The sequence below is a fragment of the Nestor notabilis genome, unplaced genomic scaffold (assembly GCF_000696875.1).
Source record: "Nestor notabilis isolate BGI_N333 unplaced genomic scaffold, ASM69687v1 scaffold7565, whole genome shotgun sequence".
Taxonomy (NCBI): Eukaryota; Metazoa; Chordata; class Aves; order Psittaciformes; family Psittacidae; genus Nestor; species Nestor notabilis.
Window position 1 is genome coordinate 4,276 of NW_009929710.1, and position 27,051 is coordinate 31,326.

The 27,051-nt window shown below is 37.1% G+C and overlaps 1 protein-coding gene across 1 annotated transcript; it reads left to right on the forward strand.

The window, feature by feature from the left end:
* Positions 1–395: 395 nt before the first annotated feature.
* On the forward strand, positions 396–27,051 carry MBTPS2 (membrane-bound transcription factor peptidase, site 2; the record flags this gene model as incomplete). The annotated part of the gene is made up of 10 exons (XM_010015106.1): positions 396–550; positions 2,258–2,396; positions 6,305–6,408; positions 8,841–8,968; positions 12,873–12,991; positions 13,937–14,117; positions 16,710–16,804; positions 18,707–18,902; positions 25,418–25,493; positions 26,829–27,051. Coding segments are annotated over 10 exons (1,416 nt in total), but the record flags the coding sequence as incomplete, so codon positions are not given.

The following is a 27,051-nucleotide window of genomic DNA, read 5'->3' on the forward strand; positions in this document are numbered from 1 at the left end:
CCAAAAGAAGCATTTTTCTTTACTGTAGTTTTAAAAATACTTACTGGAATTTAATTGCACATTGAAAAAAAGGCCATAAATGGTTTAGTCTTTAGCTTTCTAACCAGACAGTTAAAGACTAGTGAAAGTGATTTACCACTAGGAAAGATATTGAAGACCTTTTTTGTCAAATAACACTGGATACCCGATCTCTCTCACAATCCTCCAACTGTTGTGATTTATGTATCTTTTTCATATTTCATGTTACACCTACCTGTATGTCAAAATCTAAATAACGTGCAGGACATTTACCTGAAGTTACAAATCTGCTTTTATATAAATAAATGTGACTGCTTAGTCACGTAAAAAAAAAAAATCTTCCTAGCAGCTTTTGGTCAAACTAATTTTCCATTGTTTTGCAGTCATCCAATACTCTGAAGGCATCTTACGAAGACTGGCTGCTGACATATGGCTTGAGCATCTCTCCTTTTCGCATGCGATGGCAAACAGCTCTCTTCAACCGCCAGTTTTACAATTGGGGAAGGTGGAAACCCAGATTTCTGTATTTATGGTATAAATTCAGGATTTTTTTTTCATCAAATACAGAGTTGGCAACTTTGCCACATCTGTGCTTTTGAGCCTTAAAAGTGCAATGGATAGACACTGATATTTCACTAGGCTAATTATAAAACCAAACTAGCATTGTTGCCATAATTGTACTGTGCCAGTATAAGTCTTTCTCCTCTGCTAAAATATACATAGCTGTAATGTAGGTTGCAGTTTGAGATTTTATAAAACTAGAAACCTGTAAACTATTTTTACCTAAGGTTTGAACTATGCATAGTTCTAAGAGTACAGGTGTTACATGTAATACTGCATACAGAAGTAGGTCTGAAAACAGCTTCTCATATCCTAGATCTGTCTATCACTGAACACTGAACTCTCCCCTGATCACTAGAGTTGCAAAATATTCAAAGACAGTTATGTCCTTGTTGTCAGTCATTGTCCAGACATTTAGCAGCTGTATCTGTTCAGAAGCATATTGCTCACCTGTATTTTACCTGCCAGCACCTTACCCTGCTAAAATTGCACAGACTGCTGGGTAGGGGTAAATAAGCAGGGTGGTTAGTATGGGTTCTCCTGGACTGTTTTAAAAACTATTGCTCAGTTGCCTTCCAGCATTAGTTTATATCTGCTCTGAAAATACAAAATGAGTAAAATTTGAATTTCTTTCCATTTCCTGTATTGCTGCCCTCAGTGAGATAGTACTAAAAGAGACGTCTGCTTCATATTGGTTTTTCTCATAATGATTTTACTATTTCAGTCTGAAATAGTTCTATATCAATCACAATTTTTTGTGTATAATTTATTACAGTATAATGTTTCCACCACTGTCTTTAATTAACATTACAACTACATGTTGCTTGAAATAAATCTAGTAATTCCCAGTGAGCTTCATTAAGGATTATAAGAAAACAGTTATTTTGAGAGGAATAAAGATTGTTAATTAATTCAAGTGGTTTAGGTAGAAAATAATTGTTATTGGATCTTTCAACTATTGGACAGCATAAAATAATAATAATAGTGCTGAATAAAAATTAACAACTAGGTGGGCAAATGTAAATCGAAATGGTTTTCAAACTGATTGTAATGAAAAATAAATTGGTGAGAAGAAAAATGTGTTTTAAGTAGTTGATTTTCATCTGGTCTTGCAGTTGTACTTTTTAGTTGTTCTTCTTTAAAAAACATTCAGTCTCATTTATTGTTCTTCAGCATTTTTATTGTTTGTGAGGAAGATGCAAAATTTATTGGAAAAGCTTACATAAGTAAATATGTATGCTACCCCATCATTTCATCCAGGTCCCTAAATATGTGATGGTGTGATGCAAAATGGTAAATAACACACTTTTACTTATGTTTTTGTATTCATAGCTAATGGCAAGTTACATGTATTAGGTAACTGAATAAAATTTAGAATGTGTAAAACCAACGTAAAATTATTTGAAAATTAATCAGGATGTGGTTTGGATGTAAAACATTCGTTAAACAAGGAAAATACTATCTGTTGTTAGTGTTATCAGTATAAATTAGTACTGTTATTAGTTATTAGCAAAAATTTTTGTACTGGATTGTTGATAACATGAATGGTAGTAGCATCAGAAAAATTTTGCTCTATGAGTTTGGTGTGCTGAGTTGTGCTAAAGCAGTTACGTATCCAGAGAATATATACTGTCTTCTTACGGCTATGCATTGCTAAACTATTTGCTTGTCTCTATAGGTTCAGCATAGGAATGGTGTTTGGTATAGTTGCCATGTTTGGCTCTGTTGTTCTTCTTGGAAAAACACTGATGCAAACACTGACACAGATGCTCACCGAGGCACCAAAAGCCCAGAATGATCGTATGCTGCAAGTTGTGGTAAGTGTTCTTGCCTCAGGTCTTTATTTGAGTGTTGTGAACTGATCTTAACCAGCTTCTTAAGGGGTGTGTGATGCTTAAATCCTCCCATACAAGAACAACTTGTTGTTGGTTTGTTACCAGCCTTGAAGATGGGGAGTGGAGGTAGTAAAAGACAGAAAGATGAATGAAGGCAAACATGTGGAAGAGTTTATGTTAAAAATACTCAGGAGTAAGAATTGTCTAGTAATTTTGAAAACCCGTAAATTATCATAATACTAAGAATACAAAACAGAGCTAAGAATTTACCTCCTCTGAGCCATGCAGTGTAGAGGCACAGGTGGCCTTAAAGTTTGCAGAGTGCCTCCCTAATCCACAAGAAGAGAGGATTTTTATTTCATTTATTACAATACAAAACATTAGTGGAAAAGGAAAGAAGTGTTAAGTGCTTTGTGTGAGAGTGGAAGCAAATATTTATTAGTGAGGAGATGGCATATTTTTTGATTTTTCAAGGAGTTATACCCTAATTTACAGTGTAAAATTGAAGTGCTGTTTCTGGCATTATCTAGGCAAAGGCCTGATAATAACGTATTTAATTGTTTAATGGATTTCTGATGCTTGACAATATATTGGATAATTTTAGAAAGGAATGTATTTCACAGAATGGAAGAGCTTGCAAATGCTGTCTTTTTTATCTGTATACAAGGCAGTAATGGAAGAACTTAACATTGTCTTACAACAGTTTTAACCTGGAAGGAGACCTAGCCACCCTCATTTCCCCAGGAGTGCTATCTGGACAGAATGTATGGTCATTATCAGAAATGCAGATAGTCCTGTGAGATTGCTCTGCCTTCTGTCTTCTGTTGCTTGGCTTAGAGCAGACATGCCCAACCATTTTACTCTAAGTACTCAGCTAGTCTAGTGAACAGAAATTGGGTATTGTGTGCTGCCATGATAGACCTTCCTGTAAGTGCTAAACTTACTGTGTGCAGATAGACTTAAAAAGTTACATGAGTGCAGGAAGCCTGATCATTATCATGTGCCATAAACTCAGTGCCTTTGGGGTGGTTTGGGATGCAAAAGCAGGTAACAGGATCTGGGAGTGAATTGCTGGTGCTGGTACTGCCCCTGCAGTTACCCAGTACATAGCCTGCTCTTGCACTATCTTCAGAAGCATATGGGAATGGGCAGTCTGTGTGTCCAGTAGAACACAAGCGAACATGAGACAGAAAATTGTTAATTTGCATGCCAACAGTCTATCCTAAGCATGTAAGTCTAGTACATTCTGAAGTAAGACAAACGTCCCTTATGTCTTCATTTTCTGAGATCATAGATCTATCCACTTTTGTGACGCTAGAGTAAACTGATCATTTGCAATATATTGCTCTTTGGAGAAAATAACCTAGAGGCCACCAAAGTAAAGATGAGCCTTTGGAATTAACCGGGTGTGAACTGGAACTATGAAAGCAAAAATCTAGGATAATGTTCAGTTTCAATATGGAACTGATTCTTCAGTGACTGCCTACTAGCAATATTGCATTCAAACCAAGGACAGACAGGCACTGAAAAAGATGTAATGTATAGGGATAATTTAATGTCATGTACAGGGATAACGTAACTTCTGCTAATTTGAATTGTGGTTCTCTTTCTTTTCTACCTCATTCTTTCATTTCTGAATGATCACAGTTGTATAATTCTGCCTTTAAAGTCTTTTAGTATTCTTTTGGAAGGGAATATGCCAGCATAAATCGACACAATAAAGGGACCCATGTGTGATTGCAAAGAGTCGGAGGGTCCTGCAAACAAGTCAGGGACTTGCAAACAAGTCAGGGGGGTCATCTCCTCACTTAAATTAGTTATTTGTATTTACTGCCTGGAGGAGAGTGAGTTAGTATGAAAAACAAACAAACCAAAATCAACCAACGAACCAACCAAAAAAAAAAAACCAAACAAAACCAAACACCCACCCCCCCCCCCAAAAAAAAAAAAAAAAAAAAAAAAAAAAACAAAACAACAAACACCAAACCCAACGCAAAACCCCAAACAAGCGTTATTCTTTTAAGTCAGCTTTAGCCTATGGCATAAATATGTTCTGCCTTTAGCTATGGAGAGAGGGGGATATGGTTCTGCTTATATTTAATTGACAAAGATTTTTGTACCCTTCCTCTTTTGTTCAGTCATGTATTTTAGTTAAAATACCTATCTGTAGGTTACAGGGCTCTTTTTCTTCTGCTGCCCACCTCTTGTGTGGTTGCCTGTTGACAAAAGTGGGAAAAAGTCAGATCAGTTACTAGCAAAGGATCTTCTTTTACTAAAGTATTTTCCAGAAGACTGTAAGATCTAAGATGACAATGCTGATTAACAAAATACCACTATTCAGAAACCGTCATGAGAGTTAGCATGTCTGAAAAGCAGGTTAGCAAGTCTTAAAGCATCTGGTGTGTTCTAACAGGCTATGGTCATGGTAGTATTAAGATGGTAATTCTTGCTATTGCTGTCTGTCCTGTGTACTTGGAGCAGCAACACCAGTTAACTGATGCATTAGTACCACCAGCTGATGCTGTAACATAAGCAGTGGATACTTAATGAATGAAGAGCAGCTGTCTTCATGCAGTGAGGTGTGATAGTCATACCAGTTCAGATAAGTATCTTAGTCATGATTGCACTCTGAACAGAATTTGTGAAATGATTTGGTTTAATGTTATTGAAAGCAGTCTTTTGAAGGATTTCTTTTAGCTAGATTGTCTCAGCAACCTATTGTAGAGTTCTGCTGCATGGATAGGTGAATGCATATAATTGTGGAATGTGCAGGACTGAAGGTAGAATCAAACAGGATCTGGAGCCTTTTCTGTCCCACAGGAGTAGTGTCTAGACACTCCTTTTGACAGGCTAGGAATTTTTGCCCATAGCATCTCTTTTGTGCCACTGGATTGCAGTTCAAGTTGTGTTCACACCAGCTGTTAGTGATCGTAGTAGAGTACGCCCTGACACAACAGAACTGTCCGAGAGCAAGCAGGAGAAGTGGCCTTATCAAGCCACTGCAGCATGGCAGCTGAGTGGAGATGGGAGCTGAGCAAGAGGAATGTCCATCAGGAGGAAGGAGGGTATGGTTCCTCGTTCTTTGACTCGGGCTGCTTTGAAACCTGTCTGGAAGCAGTTGGTGGCTCATGACGAGTGAGTGCAGCGAGGGACTTGGGGAGTGGTGGGAATCCACAGCAATGAGGAGGAATATGAGGGGTCTGCATATTATGTTACATAAAATAGTATACTTATTTCAAGTGCTATTTTTTAAAGGTAAAATTTTTGTATGTAAGCTGCCAAAACTTGAATAAGAGACAAAAAGTTTCCCTCTTTTTAACATTGTAAATTTGAGATAGTCGTATGATTTGGATAGGGAGAGAGAAGGGAGACTGACAGCTCTAGTCACAGGCTCATCTTTTGAACTTCTAGGGCTCACAGTGTTTTAAGTGCCATACAATCTTTTTTTCTTTTTTTTTTTTTTGAAGGGTAGATCTGCTCTATAGCTACGTGACTGCCCACAGAAAATTGTAAACTAGAGCTCACAGTTGCCAGGCCAGTTTCATTTGAGTAGAAGAAGTCTGTGTACATTTCTATAAACTTTGCGAGCTTAATATAGAGTAGAGCACATTTGGTGAGGGCTGTTGGGAGTAAGTAGTGCAGGGGAAGGGCATTTGTGCCTGGAGAGCTTTTCAACCTTCAACAAAAGAATATATATTTAATATATTTCAAAATATGTTGAATAAATTGGGAGAAGAAGGTACACACTGATAGTGCTGTGTGAGAAGATCTCCTGTTCTGTTGTGGATCTGAAGAAGCTGAGAGCAGCAGGTTTAGGGGCAGACTGATTTGTCTTTGTACCTCTTAGTTTCCTCCTGTGTTTTGTTTTGTTGTCATGCCCACACCAACAGGTGCCTGGTGTAAATTTGCCTGTCAGCCAGCTGACCTATTTCTTCTCTGCAACCCTCATCAGTGGTGTGATACATGAAGTCGGCCATGGGGTGGCAGCTATTCGGTAATACAAATTAATTTTCTCTTGCTATGTGCCAAAAAAGCCTAATATTCTAGAGCATTTACGTGCAGTTGAATGTTGTTAGCACTGCTTCAGTTTATCTAAAGAGTCTATTTATTCTGTGTTTCGTGTCTTTCTTAGATTTTAAGTTTGGGTATACAATAAAGATAGAGTTTTGATACAGTGTCTATTCTACAGATATGAAAAGACTTCTGCATTACAATTATAATACACCGCATCAGGTTTAAAAGTATTCTTTTACAATTACATTTCTGCAGCTGTAGCCCGTGAAGTGGACCCATGCGCTATTACACAATGGTTCTTTAAAATAGATTTTAAATTGACTTGTTTAAACACAGCTTTTGGAGTAGCATATGAAGAGGATGAAGCAGTAATTCAGTTGAATGTCATTTGCCCTGTTAATCTTAGTGATGTGTTAATTTTGATCAAAGATATTTTTAATATCACTTAACTATGGTGATTACTTAACAAAAAGGTTATTTGACATGGTTAGTCATTGCTGTCAAGTGACACTTTAGAGTAAGAGAGTTAAGTGGTGGTTACTGAGACTGATAATTCAGGTGTTCTCTGCATTTCTTGTGGACATAATTATGAGCACAAAGCCCTAAGTTGTTTCTCTAATCTTCTTGAGTGTAGAGAGTCATGACTGCATTTTAACCCATTGCTATCTTTTTATAACCTCAAAAGTTCTCAATTAAGGGCATGGTTTTGGACCCTCTGTGTTTCCTCATGCTCTGTTTGTCTTTCAGCTTTTTTTCCCTTAATACAGGGATTTTTCTGTGGAGGTTGAAGCTCTTGCTCATCCCATCACAGGAAGAAGCAACAAAATTTCCTTTCTCTTAAAGTACCTTCACATGCTGCTGGCTAACTGCAGATAAACCAGGAGTAGCTATAACACTCTTCTTAAGTAGAGTGAATCAATTTTATATGTTAGTGGTGTGGTATCTTCATTCAAGGCCTGCAGTAAAGGCTGTTAATGTTCAAGTTTGGGTTACATTTTTATCAGAAAAATTATTCCCAGTTATTTCCAGGGGAAAAATTAGTTTGTCCAATGCACATTGCTGCTGCTGTTTTGTGCTTGACTTTTTTTTTCTTCAATCCTAGCATAGGTTGGCTCTGTGTTGCTGTTACGATCGATCCTCAGGGTTTAGGCTTTACTAAATAGCTGTGCTGTGGGCAAATATTATTATTCTGAAAAATCACTTCGGCTTCCTGAAATTGCATACAGTTTTGCCAACGTCAGATCACAATAATATTGGCTGTGAACTAAAGAGCTTAGAATATTTGAGCCTTAGTTTTGTCAAGTCTTGTGCCAAAAACCCTTTTTTTTCTTCTTCCCTCTATACCTCCTATCCAAGTCATGAAATCATGTACAGGCAGTAGGCTGCCTATTATTAGTTGGTAGCATGGGTAGGTCTGATGAGTTAACTCCAGGGTATTAATGTATTGCTTCATTCCGATGAATTTGTATAATTCTGTGTCTTCCTTTATTGTATATGCATAATAAATAAGTGTGAATAAATAAAATGCTATGCCCAGTGTACTATCTCAGTAAAGATGCAGAATTAGCTGATCTGTGCCGGTTTTGTCTTGGAATGTGATTGTCTTGGAATAATAATTGGAATGTAATTCTCTTGGAACATGATTGTCATGCCTCTATCAGTGTCTTATGAAATTTCTAGCTTCATAAAACCTTTATACAGTTATTTCAAAAAGTGCCATTTAAATACAGTTGTAAAACCTCTGAAAAATGTTTATATTATCTGTATGATAGTGTCAGCTACTAATATATTCAAATAGCATTTGTCCTTTTAACCCCCTGACTTGTTTTCATTTTATCAGATGAAAATTTCCCTCATTTTTTTTATAGTTTACAATTTACTCTGAATTGCATTGAGGAGAAACAGAGAAATTAAAAGTTCCAGAAATCAATAAGCGTTTCTTTAAAAGAAAAGCAATTGCTTCTTCCAGATAATTTTTTATTGATTAGTTTGAAACTGCCATTTCTTTACTTAAAAGAAAAAAATTCCCCAAATGTTAAAGTTAAAATAGTGTGCTTGGGTTTTGGTTTTGGGTTGTGGTTTTTTTGTTTTGTTTTGGGGTTTTGTTTGGGGTTTTTTTTAGTATTTTATGTGTTACTTTTACCAGGAGACAGAAAAGAAGTTGAACTTACCCTTTACCTTTTACTAGGCTCACAAATGTGTGCTGCTTAAAAGTGGCAACTACTGTAGAAAACATCCTGTAGTTTAATTATCTTTCAGTTGTTGGTATTACGAAAAAGAGTCAGTTTAATAATTATAATTTTAGTTGAGCTCATTGTCAAAAATGTGTGCTATGTAAAATATCTCAGTTTTTCTTTTGTTTGTTTGCAGTAGCACCACTTCGTTGTTTTTTTTCTTTTTGTTTTTTTTAAGAGAACAAGTACGATTCAACGGATTTGGGATTTTTATCTTCATTGTCTATCCTGGAGCATTTGTTGAGCTCTTCACAACCCACTTGCAACTGATATCTCCAATCCAGCAATTAAGGATATTTTGTGCAGGTAATTGTTTGTGCTTTTTTACTAAACCTTTGCTTAGCACCACTACTTACTCTAAGGCGTTATTTGGGCATCCTTGATGGAGAATTGAAGGTTTGAAATGAATAAGTACAAAAGCTTGTCTTTACCTAAAGGTAATCTTTCTGCTCTGAACCTGCATTGTAATTTTAGAAATTGGAAATTTAGAAAATCATTTGATCATTACTGTCCATACTGTGCTGTTTTCTGAAGGAGAGATATGTCAGTTTCTAGGAGCTTAAATGAGTACCAGTTTCCTGTCATGAAAAATGGTACTGTATCCTAGATCTAATTCAGAATAGCTGTGCATAAGAAATTCCAGTTGCGTGACTGGGGAAAATAGGTGGTACCTGATCCTCCTCTCATTAGGAAAAAGCTTTTACAGGTGCAGAAGTTCGGAAGTTCCTTCTTTCCCCTTCTTTCCTTCTTCTTTGTTTCTTTTTTTTTTTTGTTTGGTTGGGTTTTCGTTTTTTTTTTGTTTGTTTGTTTGTTTTGGTTGTTTTTTTTTTTTGTATGGCCTGAGTAACAAAATCTTGGAGCGCCAAGCTGGAAAATACCCAGGAGGCTGGTGGTATGAGAACATGACTTGGTGTCACAGGTGAACACCTTTTGAGCAATACACTACTGCTTTCTGCAATAGGAGCAATCTATCATGTGATTTTCCAAAAGTATTATGAGTGATTTTCAGTGGTGTTTGAGTTGTGTTATTATACAGGTCACTGTGTTTTGATGTTGCCATCAGGAGGAAATAAAGGCTAAAACACCAACATCCAAAGAGAATCACAGCTTATGGCTCCAAATAAGCTCCAAGTGGTTTTGGTTTGATGTTTTTTGAAGTCTCTGGCTACTGGGAAGTAGAGCCCTATTGCTGTTGAAAGTTAGACGGAGACTGTATTATTGTACCTGAAGCACCTGTGTTACTGATTTCTAGAGACAAACGTGATTCCTGGATTACTGAAAGGCTGACAGAAAAATTAGCATCTTGGTTTAGTTCTTGATACTGGTACAGGAGACAGTAGGATTGCAGCCAGCCTGTTGTAATGTTTAGACACTAACATTGTTTCTTGAATATTTTAACCAAAACATTATATAGAAGGGTTTAGGCTGGGCATACAGAAGCCTTTAGGAAAGTGTATTTTCAAGCTTTTATAAATCAAGTAGATTATGATAAATGTTAAGTAAGTAAATATATCTATATTCCAAATACCCTGATGAACCAAAATCATTCACTCCAGTAGGCTGACTTATATGATGCCCTGTATCAATTTCCATTGCCAGCTACTGTGAGCAGAGCTGAAAGAGAAGATGTACCAATTTTCAAAATGAGTTGCTTACCTACATTGCTGTGAAATCATCTAGAAAAATAAAGATTGTACGATGTAACAGAGAATAATTGCTTGCATATTTTTGATGACAAGCAAACACCTATAATAATTTTCCAGGTTTCTTGGGAAACGAGATATAGGGGAATACAAGGTAGGAATAAGTATGTTGCAATACTGGTTTAGCATCAGTGGCTTGTTACCAGTTAGGTATAACACATATATGCATTTTTTTTACAGCTAATGATGGGTATGTTTCATAACTAGGACGTTTGATAATGATAAAAATGTGATATTCAGTAAACTTGACACGGTTTGTTTTTTTTTTTTTAACTGTCAGAGCAGTTGAATGATTGTGTTCTCACTGTTCTGAAGATCTGAGTTTCCAGAGGCTTGCTTTCAGACTTCTGTGTAGCAGTGAAGTAAAAGAAACAGAGTCGAAAATGACACCAAATATTCCTTTTGTAGTCCACCTATACTTTGGAGATTAAAGAGTATATGTGTTGTACAGCAGATGGCATCGTGAGTTCAAGAATGGTGAATGAGCATTCTTGTAAGACATGATGTTTTTAGCACTAATTCCATGCCCAGTAGATAAAAAGTGCTTTTGCGCTGCACTTTCCTATAATTCAAACATTTGTATTATTTTTGAGATCCTTTTTAATGCATTTTGTGTTGTTTTTAACAGGAAAAGGAGTTAAAAGTTTTGGGTTTTTTTTATTTATTAATAATTAATAAAGTCATTATTTCAAGTCATTTTAGGGGCTGGGTAAAGTATCCCTTTTTAAGGAACTAGGTATCCACGGATGAGGCTGTTTTAACAAGACAAAATTGCTGGTATGCACAGCAGTGTGCCTCTACAGGTATTCTCATTTTAAGCCTGTTAATTTTCTGTGGATCACCTGGGATGAATTTGAAGCCTTTCTATTTTAGATTTTTCTACTGTATTCCACACAGCAAACTGTGTAGATTGTGGTGGTAAAACCCATGTTTTCCTAGCAGTTTGAAAATATTCATGTCACCCTTGAGCAGTTCCATCACCTAATTTTTTTTTATTTAAGGGTTTTTTTCCGGTTTGCTTTCTATAGTGGCCACACTGTTACAAATGAATTTTGTTTTGGTCTTTGATTTTTATCCTTTGTTAAGCTGTTGAGCTGAAAAAAAATATTTTTAAGATAAAAAGTTTAAAGCAGTAGAGGTGAAACATTTACCTAACACTTCTAGGTTTGTTGCACTTCTGTGTGTGTGCACGCATATGCATATGTGTGTGAGATAAAGAGAACTGACTGCTGAAACATTTCATCTATCTGATTACCTTTCAATGAGATATGATATACAAAGGGAAATCACATTAAGAAGCATCTACTATGGGAAATGGCAACACACCCTTAGTTAAAGTACTCTAAAAATGTCTCTCATTCCTGCAGCATTAGAAATGTAAAAGACAACCAGGTGACAGGTAGAGATAACTAGGGGAAATAAGAGTCTGCCATGTGTTGATTCCTGTATTATATATAGTGCGAGAAAGATAGGTTATATTTACTGTAGTTCCTGTCTTGTAACTGCACTGTAAATATAGAACTAACTCAACCCCCTCTTAGTAAGATGAAGCATTGTAAGAAGGAAATAAGGAGTCTTCGACACTGAAAAGTTTTCCTGCACTGGTTATATGAAATGGTTGACCAAGAACACAAAATAAGTGAGAAAATCTTTATAGTACTGGATGTTGAAGGAAGCCAAGCACGTCTTATGATACTGGTTCGTTTCTTCTTATGGAGAACAGCATACTTGAAAAATTGCAGTTGCAAATATGTTGCCCAAAATAATGTGTCGAGAAATGCTGATTGCACAACTTGGTTTCCTGATGTGGTTTTAAGCCCAGATTTTCTTGTAAAAGAAGCCTTTTTAAAAATAATTTTCTAAACTTGTTTGGTCCATATAGGTGTAATTATTTTCACTGATACAATGGAGATAACCATGAAAAATACTGAATTGCAACTAAATTTCAGACATCTTGCAGACTAGGACAAACAGTATTTATTCACATATAAGACCAATTATTAAGATTCTTAAATGTAACAGTTTATTGTGGTAGAAGGCAACAAGTAATACATTTCATTCCAGTAGTGGTTTAATATCTGATTGATCACAACTCTGTAGATAGAAACTGTAGTTTAAGGATTGATTCAGAAGCCCAGTTTTTCTTCTGGATACTCTACACACTGCATACTTAGAAAAGTAGTGACATGTGATGAAATATCAATATGGTAGAATGACACCTTAAAAACAGACTTACCGCTTCCCTGTCTTTCTGGTAGTGTAATTCTCAGGGGCTCAGAGGCTTCTCTAAAACTTCCCTACAAAGTAACATCATAGAAACTTAAGTTTGTAAAGTAATATACATATTCTTCTTTCATGCCTCAGTTCAAGAATTAACTTTTAATCCATTCTTACAGTAATCATCTCAGGAAAGTTAATTAGAAGGTGACTGTAGAAACGTGAATTTCAAAACCACCTTGCTGTTATTAGTGTTTACTTAGAAACATATTTTTTTTTCTTCTTTTTAGGAGTGTGGCATAATTTTGTTCTTGGTGTTGCAAGTTTCATGGTTTTGTTTCTGCTGCCAGCCATTCTTTTCCCTTTCTATTACACGGGTGTTGGGGCACTTGTCACTGAGGTTGCAGAGGTAAAAGATCTTTACTGTTTTCATATTATATGCTTTGTGACCTGAGAGTACCCATGTCTCTTATTGTCACAGTCGGATTTGGTCAGTGCAGCACTCTGCAGAATCTAATACATTGCACTCTTTGCCTGCTTGAAGTTTCCTTCTCAGTTGCATGTGTTTCAGTATTAGTAAATGAAGGAACATGGTCTGAATAATTGTGACTATTCATCATACTAAAAAACTGTTTAGACATTTGAGATGAGTTTGCAGGCTTATTTCTGTTTTGTTTGTTTTATTTTAACTTTTCAATATTGGCACCAAGTAAATCTACTAGATACTGCATTATGACTCTAATAATTGCTATATGGTTTTAATGTTAAAGATTATTTTGAGCTGATTTCCTTGCTTGTTTGGTCAGCTGGAAGCAAAGTAGAGAGAGACTGCTGAGATTCTGGAAAGGACTGATTTTTTTCTGACTTAATCAAACACAGCACAGTTGTACAGCACAGCTGAAAGTATTCAGTCTTTCTTGGATCTCAAAACGATCTGCTATGACTCAGGATAGAGTGACATTTATTATGCTTTATACCTTTGAAAGTATAGGCTCAACTTGCTTTGTTGAAAGATTCAGTGTGTTAATTTAGGCTACTTGAACTTAAAATGGTAGGAAAAGCCACAATGTATTAACTTGTATGAAAATACTTTCTCAAGTTTTAAGAGGTCCTTGGAACACATGGAGACTTGCCCTTTTTCTCTGGACTAAAAACGTTTTTATTTGTAGAGGATATTGGTTTTGAAATACTCTATCATAAGTTGAAATAATCAGTTCTAGTGTAGCCTGGGATATTCTGTTTCTCTGGAAATAGTGTCTTAACCTAAAGATTTCATGGCTATTTGGCAGAACTGTAAAAAAATCCTTGTCGTTTTAAGGGTAATAATATGACTGACTTGACCGTTTCTTCTCAGGATTCTCCTGCCAATGGACCAAGAGGTCTTTTTGTGGGAGACCTTGTCACTAACCTACAAGACTGCCCAGTTTATAATGTGGAAGACTGGAATTCATGTCTGGGAGACATTTCAGAGAAGTCACAGGTTGGCTACTGTGTAAGTGCAGCCACCCTACAGCAATTAAGCTTTCCAGCTAGAGGTATGACTTTGGGTGCTCTCTTCATTATTTTATATTGTAATTTTATCATGTCTTGAAGACTGTTTTGAATATAGGATGTGTTGGTAAGGGCAGATTTCTCCTAAGTTGAGTCTGCTATCCTGTCTTAAGCGCTTAGCAGTATGCCATTCTATTTTGTGAAATCTGAAAGTGAGGAGGAAGTAGATAGAAGACAGAATAATTTCTCTAGTCTTCCAGTCACCCTATACAAATATCCTGTATGACCTGAATAATGAAATTTGCCTCTTCAGGATATTGCATAACTTGGTTATTAGCAGTAGTAGAATTATCTCCTCGAATTTTAGTTCAGTTATATGGATCAACACGGTGATGTTTTACAGATGTAAATTCCACGTTACCTTACTGCTTTGATCAGCATGACATTACAAATTGTATGGCTTAACCCAATGATGTGCTTTTATTATGGCCACTTACTCTGATATACCTCACTATGTGGGTTTTAAGTTTCATTTGCTTCTTCAATCTCACAGTGTCTTTGCCCATAAACTCAGTTTTGTCTGGATTGCATATACTGCTTCTGCAAGTCAGTCCATTTCCTTCTGTTTTCGTTTATACATTAGAGTGGTTGTTGCTGTAACAGTTCACCGCTTAGAAACAAAAAAAAAAAAAGTGAACTGAACTAAACTAGAACAATAAACAAAAATTAATTAGAACAAAAAAGAACAGTCAAGTTAAATTGGCTGAATGTCTTGCGACATGCCCTAAAGCTCTTTAAAGTTTGTTTCATGCAAGCATCCATGGAGACTGAATTACAAAGGTAAGGGGCTACTGAGAACATAGGGCAAAATTTTCAGGAGTCCTAAGTGGCTGATGGCTGGCCTAGGCTTCAAACTTTTGCATTGCTCAGGAAAATACTAAGGTCTGGTTTGTGCTGAGCAAAATCTATATGATGCTATTCAGAGCTTTAAAATTGTCACTGCATTTCTTCCATCATACTGAAGTAAATAGGAGGCCAGGCAGCTTGACTACCCATGTTTTTTGATGCATTATGGTTATATCGTGAGACTGGAAAGGTAATTCATCTTTTTTCTAGTATGTAAGGAAAGTAATCTTACAACTGGAATATTTAAACAGAATAAAGATAAATATTTAAAGAGGAAACTAGTGAAGTATGGGTAAGATCCTGCTTTTAGAGAGCTAACAGTTTGGATTATCCTTCTGAAGAGGAGGGCAACTTTGACACATGCTTTCAGCTGGGCAGGGATGGCAAGTAAGAACCAATTCTTAGATGCTGTAGGTATATATGGTCTGATTCTTCTGTTCTCTGAAACGCAGTTTCAGAGTCATGGGTAATAAAACTGCATATTCTGCAACTGAACTAGCCTTGTTTAGATTGAAATACTAGCAATGTAATACTGGAGACTTGATACTGCTTGCAAGGTTGGTTGCTGTATTGTGTTAGCAGCCCATTGTCCCACTGCTGCATTCTAATCAGACCAGTCTGTCTGCATTTTCAGTCGTAAGCCTCCAGCAGTGAGAAATATTCCTCCAAAATTAAATGAATTCTGTTCAATCTCTAGCAGCTGTCATTTGTCAAAATCTTGACAGTTCACAATTTGACATAAATACTGAATATCAATAAAAATGTATCTAGCAAATGGACTCTATCTACTTGACCATAAAACAAATGGAGAGTAAACTATTTGAGTATAAAGCTAGACAGAAAACAATGCCCCAAGGACCTTCTTGAAATTAAAAAAGTGTTTTCAATGTAGTTTATAAGGAAACTAGTTTCATGGTCATTCACTATTCAAAAATATATGTGCTTGCCTAACCTCAGGGTACCTGAAAAAAAGATTGTATGGTACAGTGCTTGCACCTGTAAGCCCCAGGCATAAAGTTTTATGTTAGTGGCCTGCAGGTTATGCAGTGATAAATTAGCAACCACTATCAACAGGCTTGATCTACCTCACAGTAGTCTACTGCAGTGTTGCTGTGACACAGATTGTTAACAGTGGCTATTCTTTTGTGTGTTTCTTTGAAAACTGTAGTTAAATAGTAAGTTGGGTTAAATTTATTTAAAGAACATCTGTACAAAGATTCTGTAATGTCCTAGTTAAATTGTGGTTTAAGACAGCATTTATTCACTGCTGCAGCATTCAAGGCTTGGAAGGCTTTAAAAACTTGAATATTGTAAAGGCTTTAATGTTTTTAGTAAGGACATTTTGAGTCTTGGTCATTTCCACAGCCAGCCAGTGAAACTGGTACAGTAGCAGCTAACAAATTGCCTTAATACAACCTTAATGCAAGTTGAGGGCAACAGATAGAAGTATTTTGTAACTCATGCTTGATACACTGCAGTGGTAGATCCCCAGTATCTCGAGGAAATTTATTAAGATGAAAAAAACAGTATGTGACATGGTCGAAATCAGGTGACATTTATACATGTAAGCGATGAAGCCTATTTTTAGTTATGACTTAACCACAGCTAGGCTGTGTGAATTGTTGTAATTCTTGAAGGCTACAGAATGATTGTTTTACTTGATTCAGACTGATTTATTTTCAGGAAGTTGCTATAATATTCATAATTTGCTCTATGCCTGTGTTCTTTAGTGTATAGAAGACTTGATGGCACAGTTGAATGTTGTAGTAACAACAGCCTCACAGACATTTGCTTTTCATATAGCAATAACTTGGACAGCCAACTGGTAAGTTATGTAAACTGCCTTTTTTTTTTTTTTTTTTAATCTGAGAATATTTAAATTAAATTAGTAATATTTACCAACATTTATGCAGCATACTCAAGTGCTTAAGACTATCTACAGTTTTGTAATAAGGGTGTATGTGTATGTTATTCTTCCCATTTACAGTTTAAAGAAAGCCAAAATATTAGAAATTATTTTTCCCATGACCATTCAGGAAGTCTCCAGAAGAATCAGAAAAGATCTTGTACTCCTCATTCCTTTAGGCTGAAAGACATCTCTTCCATTTTCAACACTGGATGCAGAATATTAGTGAGAAAAAACAACTTTTGAAAACAAGGTGAAATTGCTTATTTTGATGCTTCAGTCTTAAAGGTACTGAGCACTACAGGCAAAGCAAAGCACAGGATTATGTGTTCAGTTGTTTTGTCTGAAGCCAGCAGTGCCGCTCACTAGGTTAAACTAAAAACATGGAAGAGAAGGTCGTAGGGATTTCCCGGTTTCTCAGATCAGAGCCTCTATATGATTCCTTTTTCACCATGTTGATTTTCTTGTAGTATATGGAACCATATAAAGTTTGTCAGCAAGATTTTGGCTTACTCTTTTCAAGATACAGAAATGTTTATTAAAGTACACGATCCAGATTGACAGTGATGGAATCTTTCTAACAGTTCTTTTTACAAGAAGAAGCACAAGTATCAACTGTGTAAACTTTTTTACACATACCAGTTCACCATTGTTATGAAAATTCATGATAAATACCTGAAGAAAGGGAAATAAGTCAGTTCCTACATCCGCTATGTTTACAGTTTCTACGATGGTAAACTTCCAAATCCAGGGTGGTTTTGTTGTATTTAGCCACTAAGAACTGAGCACAGAGCAGCAGTTCATTTGAAATATAGCCATGGCTGGTAACATCCTGGAGTTCAGCAAGATTTGATAAACCACTACCCCAGTGAGCTTTGACATTCTTAAGCTCATGACTGCTTCTTAGCAACAGAAAAGAAAGAAAAGCATCTAGAAGCCTATGACTTTCAAGTGTCCTTAGACAGGCTGTGGGGTTTTGAACAATTATTTTAAATAGTCTTTGCAGTGCTATACAGCAGTATTTGAAAGTGTGCCCTCTTCCCCTCATTAGAATAGAAGGAGCTTGTATTCAAGTTAATGGAGAGTGTCTGGCACTCATGCATCTATGGGGAGTGTAACTATAGGGCTAAGAAGGAAGAAAATCCTTTTTTTTTTTTTTTTTTTTTTCTTTCCCCTAAGGCAAACAGCAGATGAAGAACTTTCCTTGCTTGTGTTTAAGAACAAAAGGAAAACTATCACTGAGCTTTTACAAGAGACATGAGGGGGGGAAACCAATTTTCCGTTCCTTTCTGCCGTACTCTCTTTTGGCCTGTGGGGAGCAAGAAAGATCTGGTCCCTCAGACTGCAGAGTGAAACAGTTGAGAATGATTTCTTAGCTACCACACAGCCGGTAGGTTTGTTTGCTGAGCATAAGGTTTTGTTCAGCCAAATAAGGTTTTAAATCAATGAAGGCTAAAACTTCTTGAACGGTAAGTCACTAGTATGTTGATGCAGGCTCTGTTCATTAGAAATCACTGACTTATGATTAGATGCCTTGTTGTGCATGTGTGTACATTTTATAAACAGCTTTTATTCTGGTACATGTGCACACCCTCTTTTTCCTATTCCACCAAAAATGGAATGACAGGTTGAGTATGTGTCAGGTAGAGGCTCTGAAGGATTTGACAAAACCCCAAAAGAGTAAGATTTCAGCTCTTCATGGGCTGGTAGCATATCAGTGAGGCACTTCCTTTGCTTTAAAATGGAATATATAGTACCTTTTATTTTGATCTGTTGGAAAATACTTCTAAATTTGATAATCTTTTTAACTGCCCTTTGCAGTATGCCTGTCTGCCAGCACGAAAAGTTATTGAAGCCAGCAAAGTTTGTCGAACCAACATGGACTGCCAGAAAGACTTTGTTCCTAGTTTTTGTGTGACTCCTTCTTTAGAGAACCAAACAAGGCTAATCAGGGTAAAACATCCACCCCATATTGACATGCTGTATGTAGGACACCCCATGCATCTTCAGTATACAGGTTGGTATTACTTAATAAAACGGTTCAACAAAAAAAGATCTATATTGTGGTTTACTTTGCCTGGCTGCTTGAACAAGGTTTTGGAGTGCTTGACAGTTAACTTGTTTAATGCAGAATCCGTTTCTTGTCACAGCCAGTGGAGAGACATGGACTGCTCAGGCCTAAAATGAAATGTGCACAGTGCAATGAGTTACAAAGGTAATAGAAACCATATGTGAGATGGTTGGGCTTTTTGGGTGTTTTTTCAGGAAAGTATGAGAGGGCTATTTCTATAACAGGTCTCACTCAGGTTAGTCATGGGAACCAGTCACCTGCATTTTCCTAACACATAAACTTAGAATGATTCTGTAAAGTCTCTAGGCCATCTTGCTCTAGCACCTTGCCTGGAATATTAGCATGACTGCTTAAATCACAACTGATATCCCAAGTATCTGTGACAGATTCCCATGACTAATAAGCCACAAGTACAGTCACAACATAGTTTTTTCCTGATTTTTTTTTTTATTTATTTGAGTACTCAAATAACATGTGACAGTTTAGTTTCTGACTGACTTTGAAATGGACTATGGCTCTCCTTTAGGCAAGCTTATATTCTTGAGCCAGGTAGAGTAAAATGTAATTCTGCTCTTGGAGCAAGCATGGAAAGAATGAACAAACGCATCAACATCCCTGCTTAGTAGCTTGAGTGGCATGTTGAAAATTAGCTTCAGATGGGCTTAAAAAACCATGAAGCATTAAACTACTGTCCCTTCCTGTGAGGAACCTGTCTGTTCCTCAAAGACAGCTATACCTCGCAGGGGGAGATTTTACTTCAGACATCTTGAAGTACCTCCTTAACAAGGAATGGTATTTTTCTGAATTAAGTACAAAAGTGCTTTAGAAACTGTGATGAAATCTGGTAGTGTAAATCCATTAACATTCTTGCATAAACATATGTTCAGTTAATCTGTTAGCCATCTTTCTGTGCTGGTCATATTTTTAAGCCCAAAATATGATCTCTTCACTTGTTATTTCTGCCCTCATGCCATTTAGGAGGAAAATATTGTTCACCTATGTATCATTAACACACAGTTCTGTATTTGGTGGCATCTATTCCAAATGCAGCAACAAATTTTAAGAGTAGAGTTTGATAATTATTTTAAGTTCCCTTTCTTGGTCTCTAACAAACTTTAGGTGCTCTGGAGCAATTGATATTGTTCTCTTTTCCAATATGTTGGAGTTTTAGTCACTGTTTACTGTTGAACAGTAATTCTGCAAAACAGTTGAACCTGCAAGTCTTTCAGAAGCCAGAAAAAATGTTATTGCATCTAAAGAGGTAGTTTTACTTTAAGAAGTTACTGTGAAAAAATGCAATTTTCAGTGGATTTACAGGAATATAGTTCAAAAGTGATTTACTGTACCCTGGGAGTTGCACATTGGATGTGTTAATTTCAAAGTTAGAAGCTAGACTTTACTGCAAACTTTGCTGCAAATTCAACCTATGCTCTGTGTTCCACTTAGAACACCAGAGCTAAAATTATAGGAGCCTGGCTTGGGCAGCAGGTAGTCTACTGTACTATCATAGAGTTCTATGCATTACAATGAAACAGCTCAATATTTCAGACTGAACTTTGCACTGTACAGCACTGGCTCGGGACCAACAGATCTGTTTTTTATTTATTTTTTTTCCCCCAAAAAATGTGACTGTTCAGAATGTGGTAACCTTTTTTTTTACAGTTAAGAAAGGAAAATAATTTCTTTCTCTATTGCATGTGTGATTTTTGAAACTGGAATACATTTTAGAGAAAGGAAAATAATTTCTTCCTCTACTGCATGAATTTTGAAACGGGAATATGTTTTGGTGAAATATTTTATGCTTTTGTGTGATCTTTCTACCTGCAGGAAACATTACTTTTCAGAGTGGTGCTACATTTAACACATAGCCTAATAACTAGTGTGTACTATGACTTTACTTTCTCTAGAAATGTCACTACAGTAATATTCAAAAAACATTCTAAGATTATGCATGTATTCTACTTAGGCTTGTATTGTTGTCATGATAGTCCTGCTATATGGAGAAGTAATTATTTCATATTTTTTCATTTGAAACTGGCTTCCAGACACAATATTTTAAAAAATTTATATCCCTATTAGTTACTTACAAGAAATAGGCTGTTTCCTTACAGTAAAACATCCTAGCAAAAATATTTTTTGTTCATATGGATGCTCAGTATAGCTCGTTTCCAGTAGCAAAAAGAAAAACAAACAACAACAAAAAAAACAAACTAAAACACAACCACAAAAAAAAAAAAACGAACCCCCAAAAAAACAAAACCAAAAAAACCCAAAACAATTCTGTAAAGAATCATAATCCTAAATGAATTTACAGTGCTGGAGATTTGGCCAAAACTAAAACAGAAGGAATGATTAGGAATGCATGTTGTTTAGGATGGACACATTAATTAATCCACTCTAGTAGCCTTCTCTCTGTAAAAAGTACCTAATGTAATCAAATGTAAACTCATACTGTGAATTACTGAAGACTTTCAGACTTTTACTGCAGGCCATTTATGCTCTAGAGGCTTTTCCCATATTGGACAGGTGACATGTAAGGTTGAAATGCAAGGCCCTGTCATTATTGCCATGCAATCTGCGATGTTTCTTCTTTATTCTGTATGAGAGTTTTTATTCCTTCATGTAATTTCTGGTGTTGCAAAATCTTGGCATCCTTCTCTGGCCCTTGTTGGTTAGGAAGAATCTGGTGACTAACATTCGCATTTGGAATTTACACTCTTTTCAGGGAAGATCATATCCCTGAATGTTACTGTATCTGCATTGCCCATCAAGGATCAAAGCCTGCATTTCCTTCATGAAAAGAAGATGGAACTTACCTAGAGGATAATTTCCCCAGACTGCACCAGTCTCCTACTTCTGTTGTATCCAAATCTAAAAAAAAATCCCAGTTCCTAGCTCTGGGGTGTTTTTTTTGGTCAACACCCTTAACCCTGATGGAGAGTCTGTCTGCTACAGTGTGGTTTCTCATTATTTCCATGCTTGTTTTCCCTTTTTGGTGAAGATGCTGCTGCTTTGCTTTCAACCCATATTTAAAGGATTGCATGTTCTGGAGACAGAAATAATCTCATGCCACACTGTCCCTCTCATCCATAGCTGTTCCAGGGATCGAAGGATTCCAGGTGGAGAAGGAACATAAGCCACACATATATACCCCAAGCTACTAGAAAGTTTATTACAAACTCTAAAACAGATGTAAAACCCAGAGAATATCCCAAACCAGAAAGAGAGAGACCTAAAGGCCACCAAAGAACAGATTAGCACAGTTCTTACCAACCTACACATTTGTTCAATGACCAGGAGGCCATCTCCAAGGTGCATTGAGAGCAAACGGGGTGGCAGGCACTACTTGGCAGGCGTCCCCACAGAGGTAATGTCGGCCATAAAGGTAGTTGGATCCAATCTCCTTCTCCTCTTCTCCCTTGCTCTTCTTTCCCTCTCTTCTTCTCCTCTCGATCTTTCTCAAACCCCAGGCCATTTATATCCCCGAAAGTGCCAGCTCATCCCGACACAGGATGTCAGCCTGGGTCCCAAGGAGTGACCCCGCTGGCTTCCTTTTTACTGCACACATTCATCCTGACACAGGGGGTCAGCCTGTGCCAGGAGCAGTGGCCTTGCCAGCTCCCCACCATGCACCCCCACTCCAGGTGGTCGGGGATGGTCCACCACGGACCAATTTTTACCGTGTTAGACCCATCCAACACAATAGCAGACATGCTTTTTTCCCCCATGAAGAAGTTTTGAAAAGCTCTTTGGTCAACCTAGTCTCCAAATCACTTCTAATTAAAATTGTGTCCCTTGTGCATTCTTCTCAATATTTGTGAACACTATCTAGCATTAGCCAACAAAAGAAATGTTAATTCCAGGTCAAAGAATTGTTTAATTGGAGTGGGAAAACAATGACTATTTTCTCTCACCCAGCCTCATTGCTGTTCACCTCTTCCCAGCAGTGTCTTTTGAAGACAAGCCTGGAGAACATAATTTCTGTAATTCTTTTGTTATTTGTTGAAGGACAGATTTGCCTGCTGCCATTAGGTTTGATCCATTACAGCCACTAAATTCATTCACTGCATCATATTACAATGTCTAGAGCTCAGTCCAGTATCTTTCTGAAGAGTTTCTTTGTGTTTTGGATATTGCTTTGGCAGCAAGGTTTGGAGTTTAGATCCATGTCTAGCAGCTGTCAGGGACAACAAAAAGGGAAGGAGGTGAGTGATCCATTCTCAATGTAGGAACCTCAATCCATTCAGGTTCAGGATGGTAACTTGTTAGTGGCCATTAGGTGTTTGTCAAGAGGCAATCAAGCTTTGAAATTATAGTGTACTGTCTTTTGAAGCCTTTGAATACACTGGCTGTCTCAGCCATTTTGCTGTTTTGGCTGTTGAATAAGAGGTCTGATCAGATGTTCTGATACTAGCCTTCAGCTTGATGGGTTGTTTTCTTTGGATGTCACTTGACTTGGATGCCTCTGACTTTCTGAGCTGGATGGTGTCCAGGATTTCTGTCTATTATGTTCTTCACTCAGTACTCCAACAGACTTACTTATTTTCTCTCAGTTCCCCTAACTCAAAGGTCTTTCTTAAGCTAAGGTAAATGAGAGAACATGATTTTCAAGCTGTCTTGGCATAGCTATGGCAGGTTTGGTGTTGGAAAGTTCTCTGCTTGTTGCCACACCAAACCATTCTTTTTTTGGAACTCCTTGCTATCCAGATCTCTCCATCCTATGGTGTACTTACTGATTGGACTCATCACAAGGGGCTTTATTAACAGAGGAAAATGTGTTTATTTGACTGACTGAACCACTTTTCTGCCGTTAGCGCCTTTGGAACTACTTTTCCTTCATCTTTGTTCCGGTGTCCTTGAATTGTTTATTGAACCTGAAGAAATCTGATCCTCACTCTTAGCTAAGATACACTTAAGAGCACTTTTGGTATGTTACTAGTGCTCTGAGTTTTCCAGTATTCTCTTAGCCTATAGTTTTAAAATATCTCAAAGAGTGGATTAAATTGTTCCTTTTCCAAGGGATGTTTGTACTGAGTGGGATTTGAACTCTCCCTTTTGCATGTATCTGTGGAGATGGTATTTGTTTTCCTATAAGTTTTCCCCAGGTTGGTAGGGAAAATTCGGGCCATTGCACTTGGCCTCAGTTTGCATCCAAAGTTTTCTTTAGGGACAGAGTGACTATTGTTGATACTGTGCAAGCTCATCCTTAAGGTGATTTTCTAATTCTGCTTTAATTTACTGATACCTCTTCTTTTTGCTATACTATGATTGGAGCCTTATAGTAGGAAAGATGTCTTTCTTACAGCTGTCACAGAACTAAGGCTTTCCAATGGTCCCTGAGGCTGGCAGACTGAGACTGGTGTTTACGTTGACAGACAGTGTAACAAATTTTTATGAGACAACCCAGATGGAGCATCCCTGTGCCAACAGAGTGCACTCCAGGAGGCCTTAAGCTACCTCAGTTTTCTTTGAGGAGTCTCTCTTAAACATTTGACATGCAGTCAGCTGAAGCTTCATATATGTCTTCAAAGAAGCTACAATACTAAAGAAGTGTTTTCAAGGTCATATGGTGCTTGACACTGCAATTTTCCAGTTACAATTTATATGAAGGATACTGAGTCCTGCCTCAGCTTTTTAAGTTACACTAAGTTCTGTACTGGAGTCATGGTCACTCATCTGAAGACAGAAAAAGAAGCTACTTATGTACTGGCTAACTGGTGTTGTGTAATGCAGCTGTACATCATAGAATCACAGAATGGTTTGGATTGGAAGGGACCTTAAAGACCATCTAGTTCCAAACCCCTGCCATGGGCAGGGACACCTTCCACTAGACCAGGTTGCTCAAAGCCCTGTCCAACCTGACCTTGAACACTGCCAGGAATGGGGCAGCCACATCATGTCCTAGCTGTCACTCTGAGAGTGAATCCAGAATTCTGCTCCCTATCTGCCCCACTCTTCTACACCATGAGCTCAGCCTCAGGTCAGGGGGTCTTCTGCAGGTACTGCAAGAGAATTTTCTGGCCTTCAGAGAAAGTACATGTGTGCACCCACAGTATTAATGTATACATGTGGACTGCATATGTTGAAAAGGTCTGGTAGCTATAATCTCTTTTTATATGTTTTTCTTTGAAAAGGACTTGAATTACACAATGTGTTCTTTATGACTACAGATGTCCAGTTGCCTCTGGAAATACATATCTTAAATATACTTTCACTGAAATTGTGCTAATTGTGTTTTGTGGAGCGACTTTACTATGATAGTGACCATGTTTAAAAAATATTTAGTGGCTGCACTCTTTTAACAACTACAACGAAGGAAAACCATATTTAGGTTGGTTATTCATCCTTGAAGTAATGTCATTTTGGATCTGATTTTTCTGCAAAATTATGATCTAAAATTCATAATTTATAATCCTGGAATAACTGTTCATGTTTTGTGTGTCTTTATATTTCCATTTCAGTAAGTCTCAGCAGTTTTGTACCACGACAAAACTTTCTAAGCATCGATCTGCCTGTGGTGATAGAGACATTTTGCAAGTATCCTTTGAAGTATGTTTGTTCTTTTAAGGCAAAAAGGGAACTGTTTAGAATTTGGTGACCCAGCAAAATTTCAGTTAGATATCATTTTAGACAGGATGTCTGAAACATTTCTGTAGAGTTTTGACATCTTTATCCCATCTTTGCATTGATTATTGTCCGTGTGCCAAGCTCAATATGAAATGTCTCACTTTCTTGTGCTTAATAGAATATTTTTGGTCAGTGCTTTTTTTGACTCTTTCTTGAGGGTGAGTCTTTACAGCTCTGACAAGAAAGTCAAAGTAAGCCTGAATTTACAGCAGGATAAATGCGATGTTATTGTTAGCTTTGGTATGATGGATTTTTATAATTTTTTGAGTCATTATACTCAACTAAATAACAGTATATGGTTATTTTGGTTTTGTTTTTCTTCAACAGAAAAGAAAACTCAGCCTATTCAAAAAGCAGGATCATAATTCAGTTAAACATGCTTATTAATGAACAAGATGATATATAAATATATGCATAAACATTAGTAGGCTTGAATATGGCTAATCTAAGAACCCTTAGCCTTAGCAACTGAATTGTTTATGAGTGGCTATAGAACAATTAAACAGTGTAGTTCAATGTAGTCCATAAAACTGGAGTTAAGATGCTACACATGCTCCCCTTTTCTGGAAACACACCAAGGTTCATGCTGACCCAGCTGCTTTCTGAGTCATATGTCTTCTTGTCCGGCTGTAATAGAATGGAGGTGAGTATTACAGTTAGCAAGTTTTTACCAAGAATAGAAATATTCTACCCTTGCCTCATTCTCACGTGCACATGCATGTACAGAAATCCGCTTAACTTTTCTGGCTAACAGGTAAGTAGGAGAGAGAGGCCAGATTTCCAGTTATATTCTAGGCATTTACTTACTTCAGTGAGGGAGTGTTTCGGAAAATATTCCTAATCATCATTTCATACTTAGGTCATAGGTCTAGAATACCTTCTTACTTCAGGCATGGTGTCAGAACTATAACCTTCCTCCAAAACCACACAAAGCAAAGGATGAAGATGGGCAATGTTAACTGTGGTTTTGCTGTCTCCTGCTTTCATCCGAGTTGTCAAGACTGCAGGTTAAGTATCCAAACCTAGTGCTTAAAAACAAATGAATCTATAAAGACAGTTCTCTGAGCTGGGTATGTTATGGGGTAAAGCTTATTATATAATTTCTGTGAAACAAAATGGCAGCTAAGAGATATAACTCTCAGATCTTTCTGCATAGTAGAAATAAAAAATACGGTTTGGTTTTGGGGTTGGGGTTTTTTACATTTTATTGGAAATTGTTCATGAACCTTAACTAATGTCAAACAGATGCCTCATTTCGTTGTCTGGAGCACTGGCAGTTATCAATGCTGTACCCTGCTTTGCTTTGGATGGTCAGTGGATATTAAATTCGTTCCTGGAAGCCACTCTGAGCTCCCTGATTGTAGAGAAACAAAACAGAGAGCTTCTTGGCTTTTTAATTTTGCTTGCTGGTAGTGCACTTTTGGCTGCCAATGTTGCACTGGGACTTTGGATGGTGACAGCGCGATAG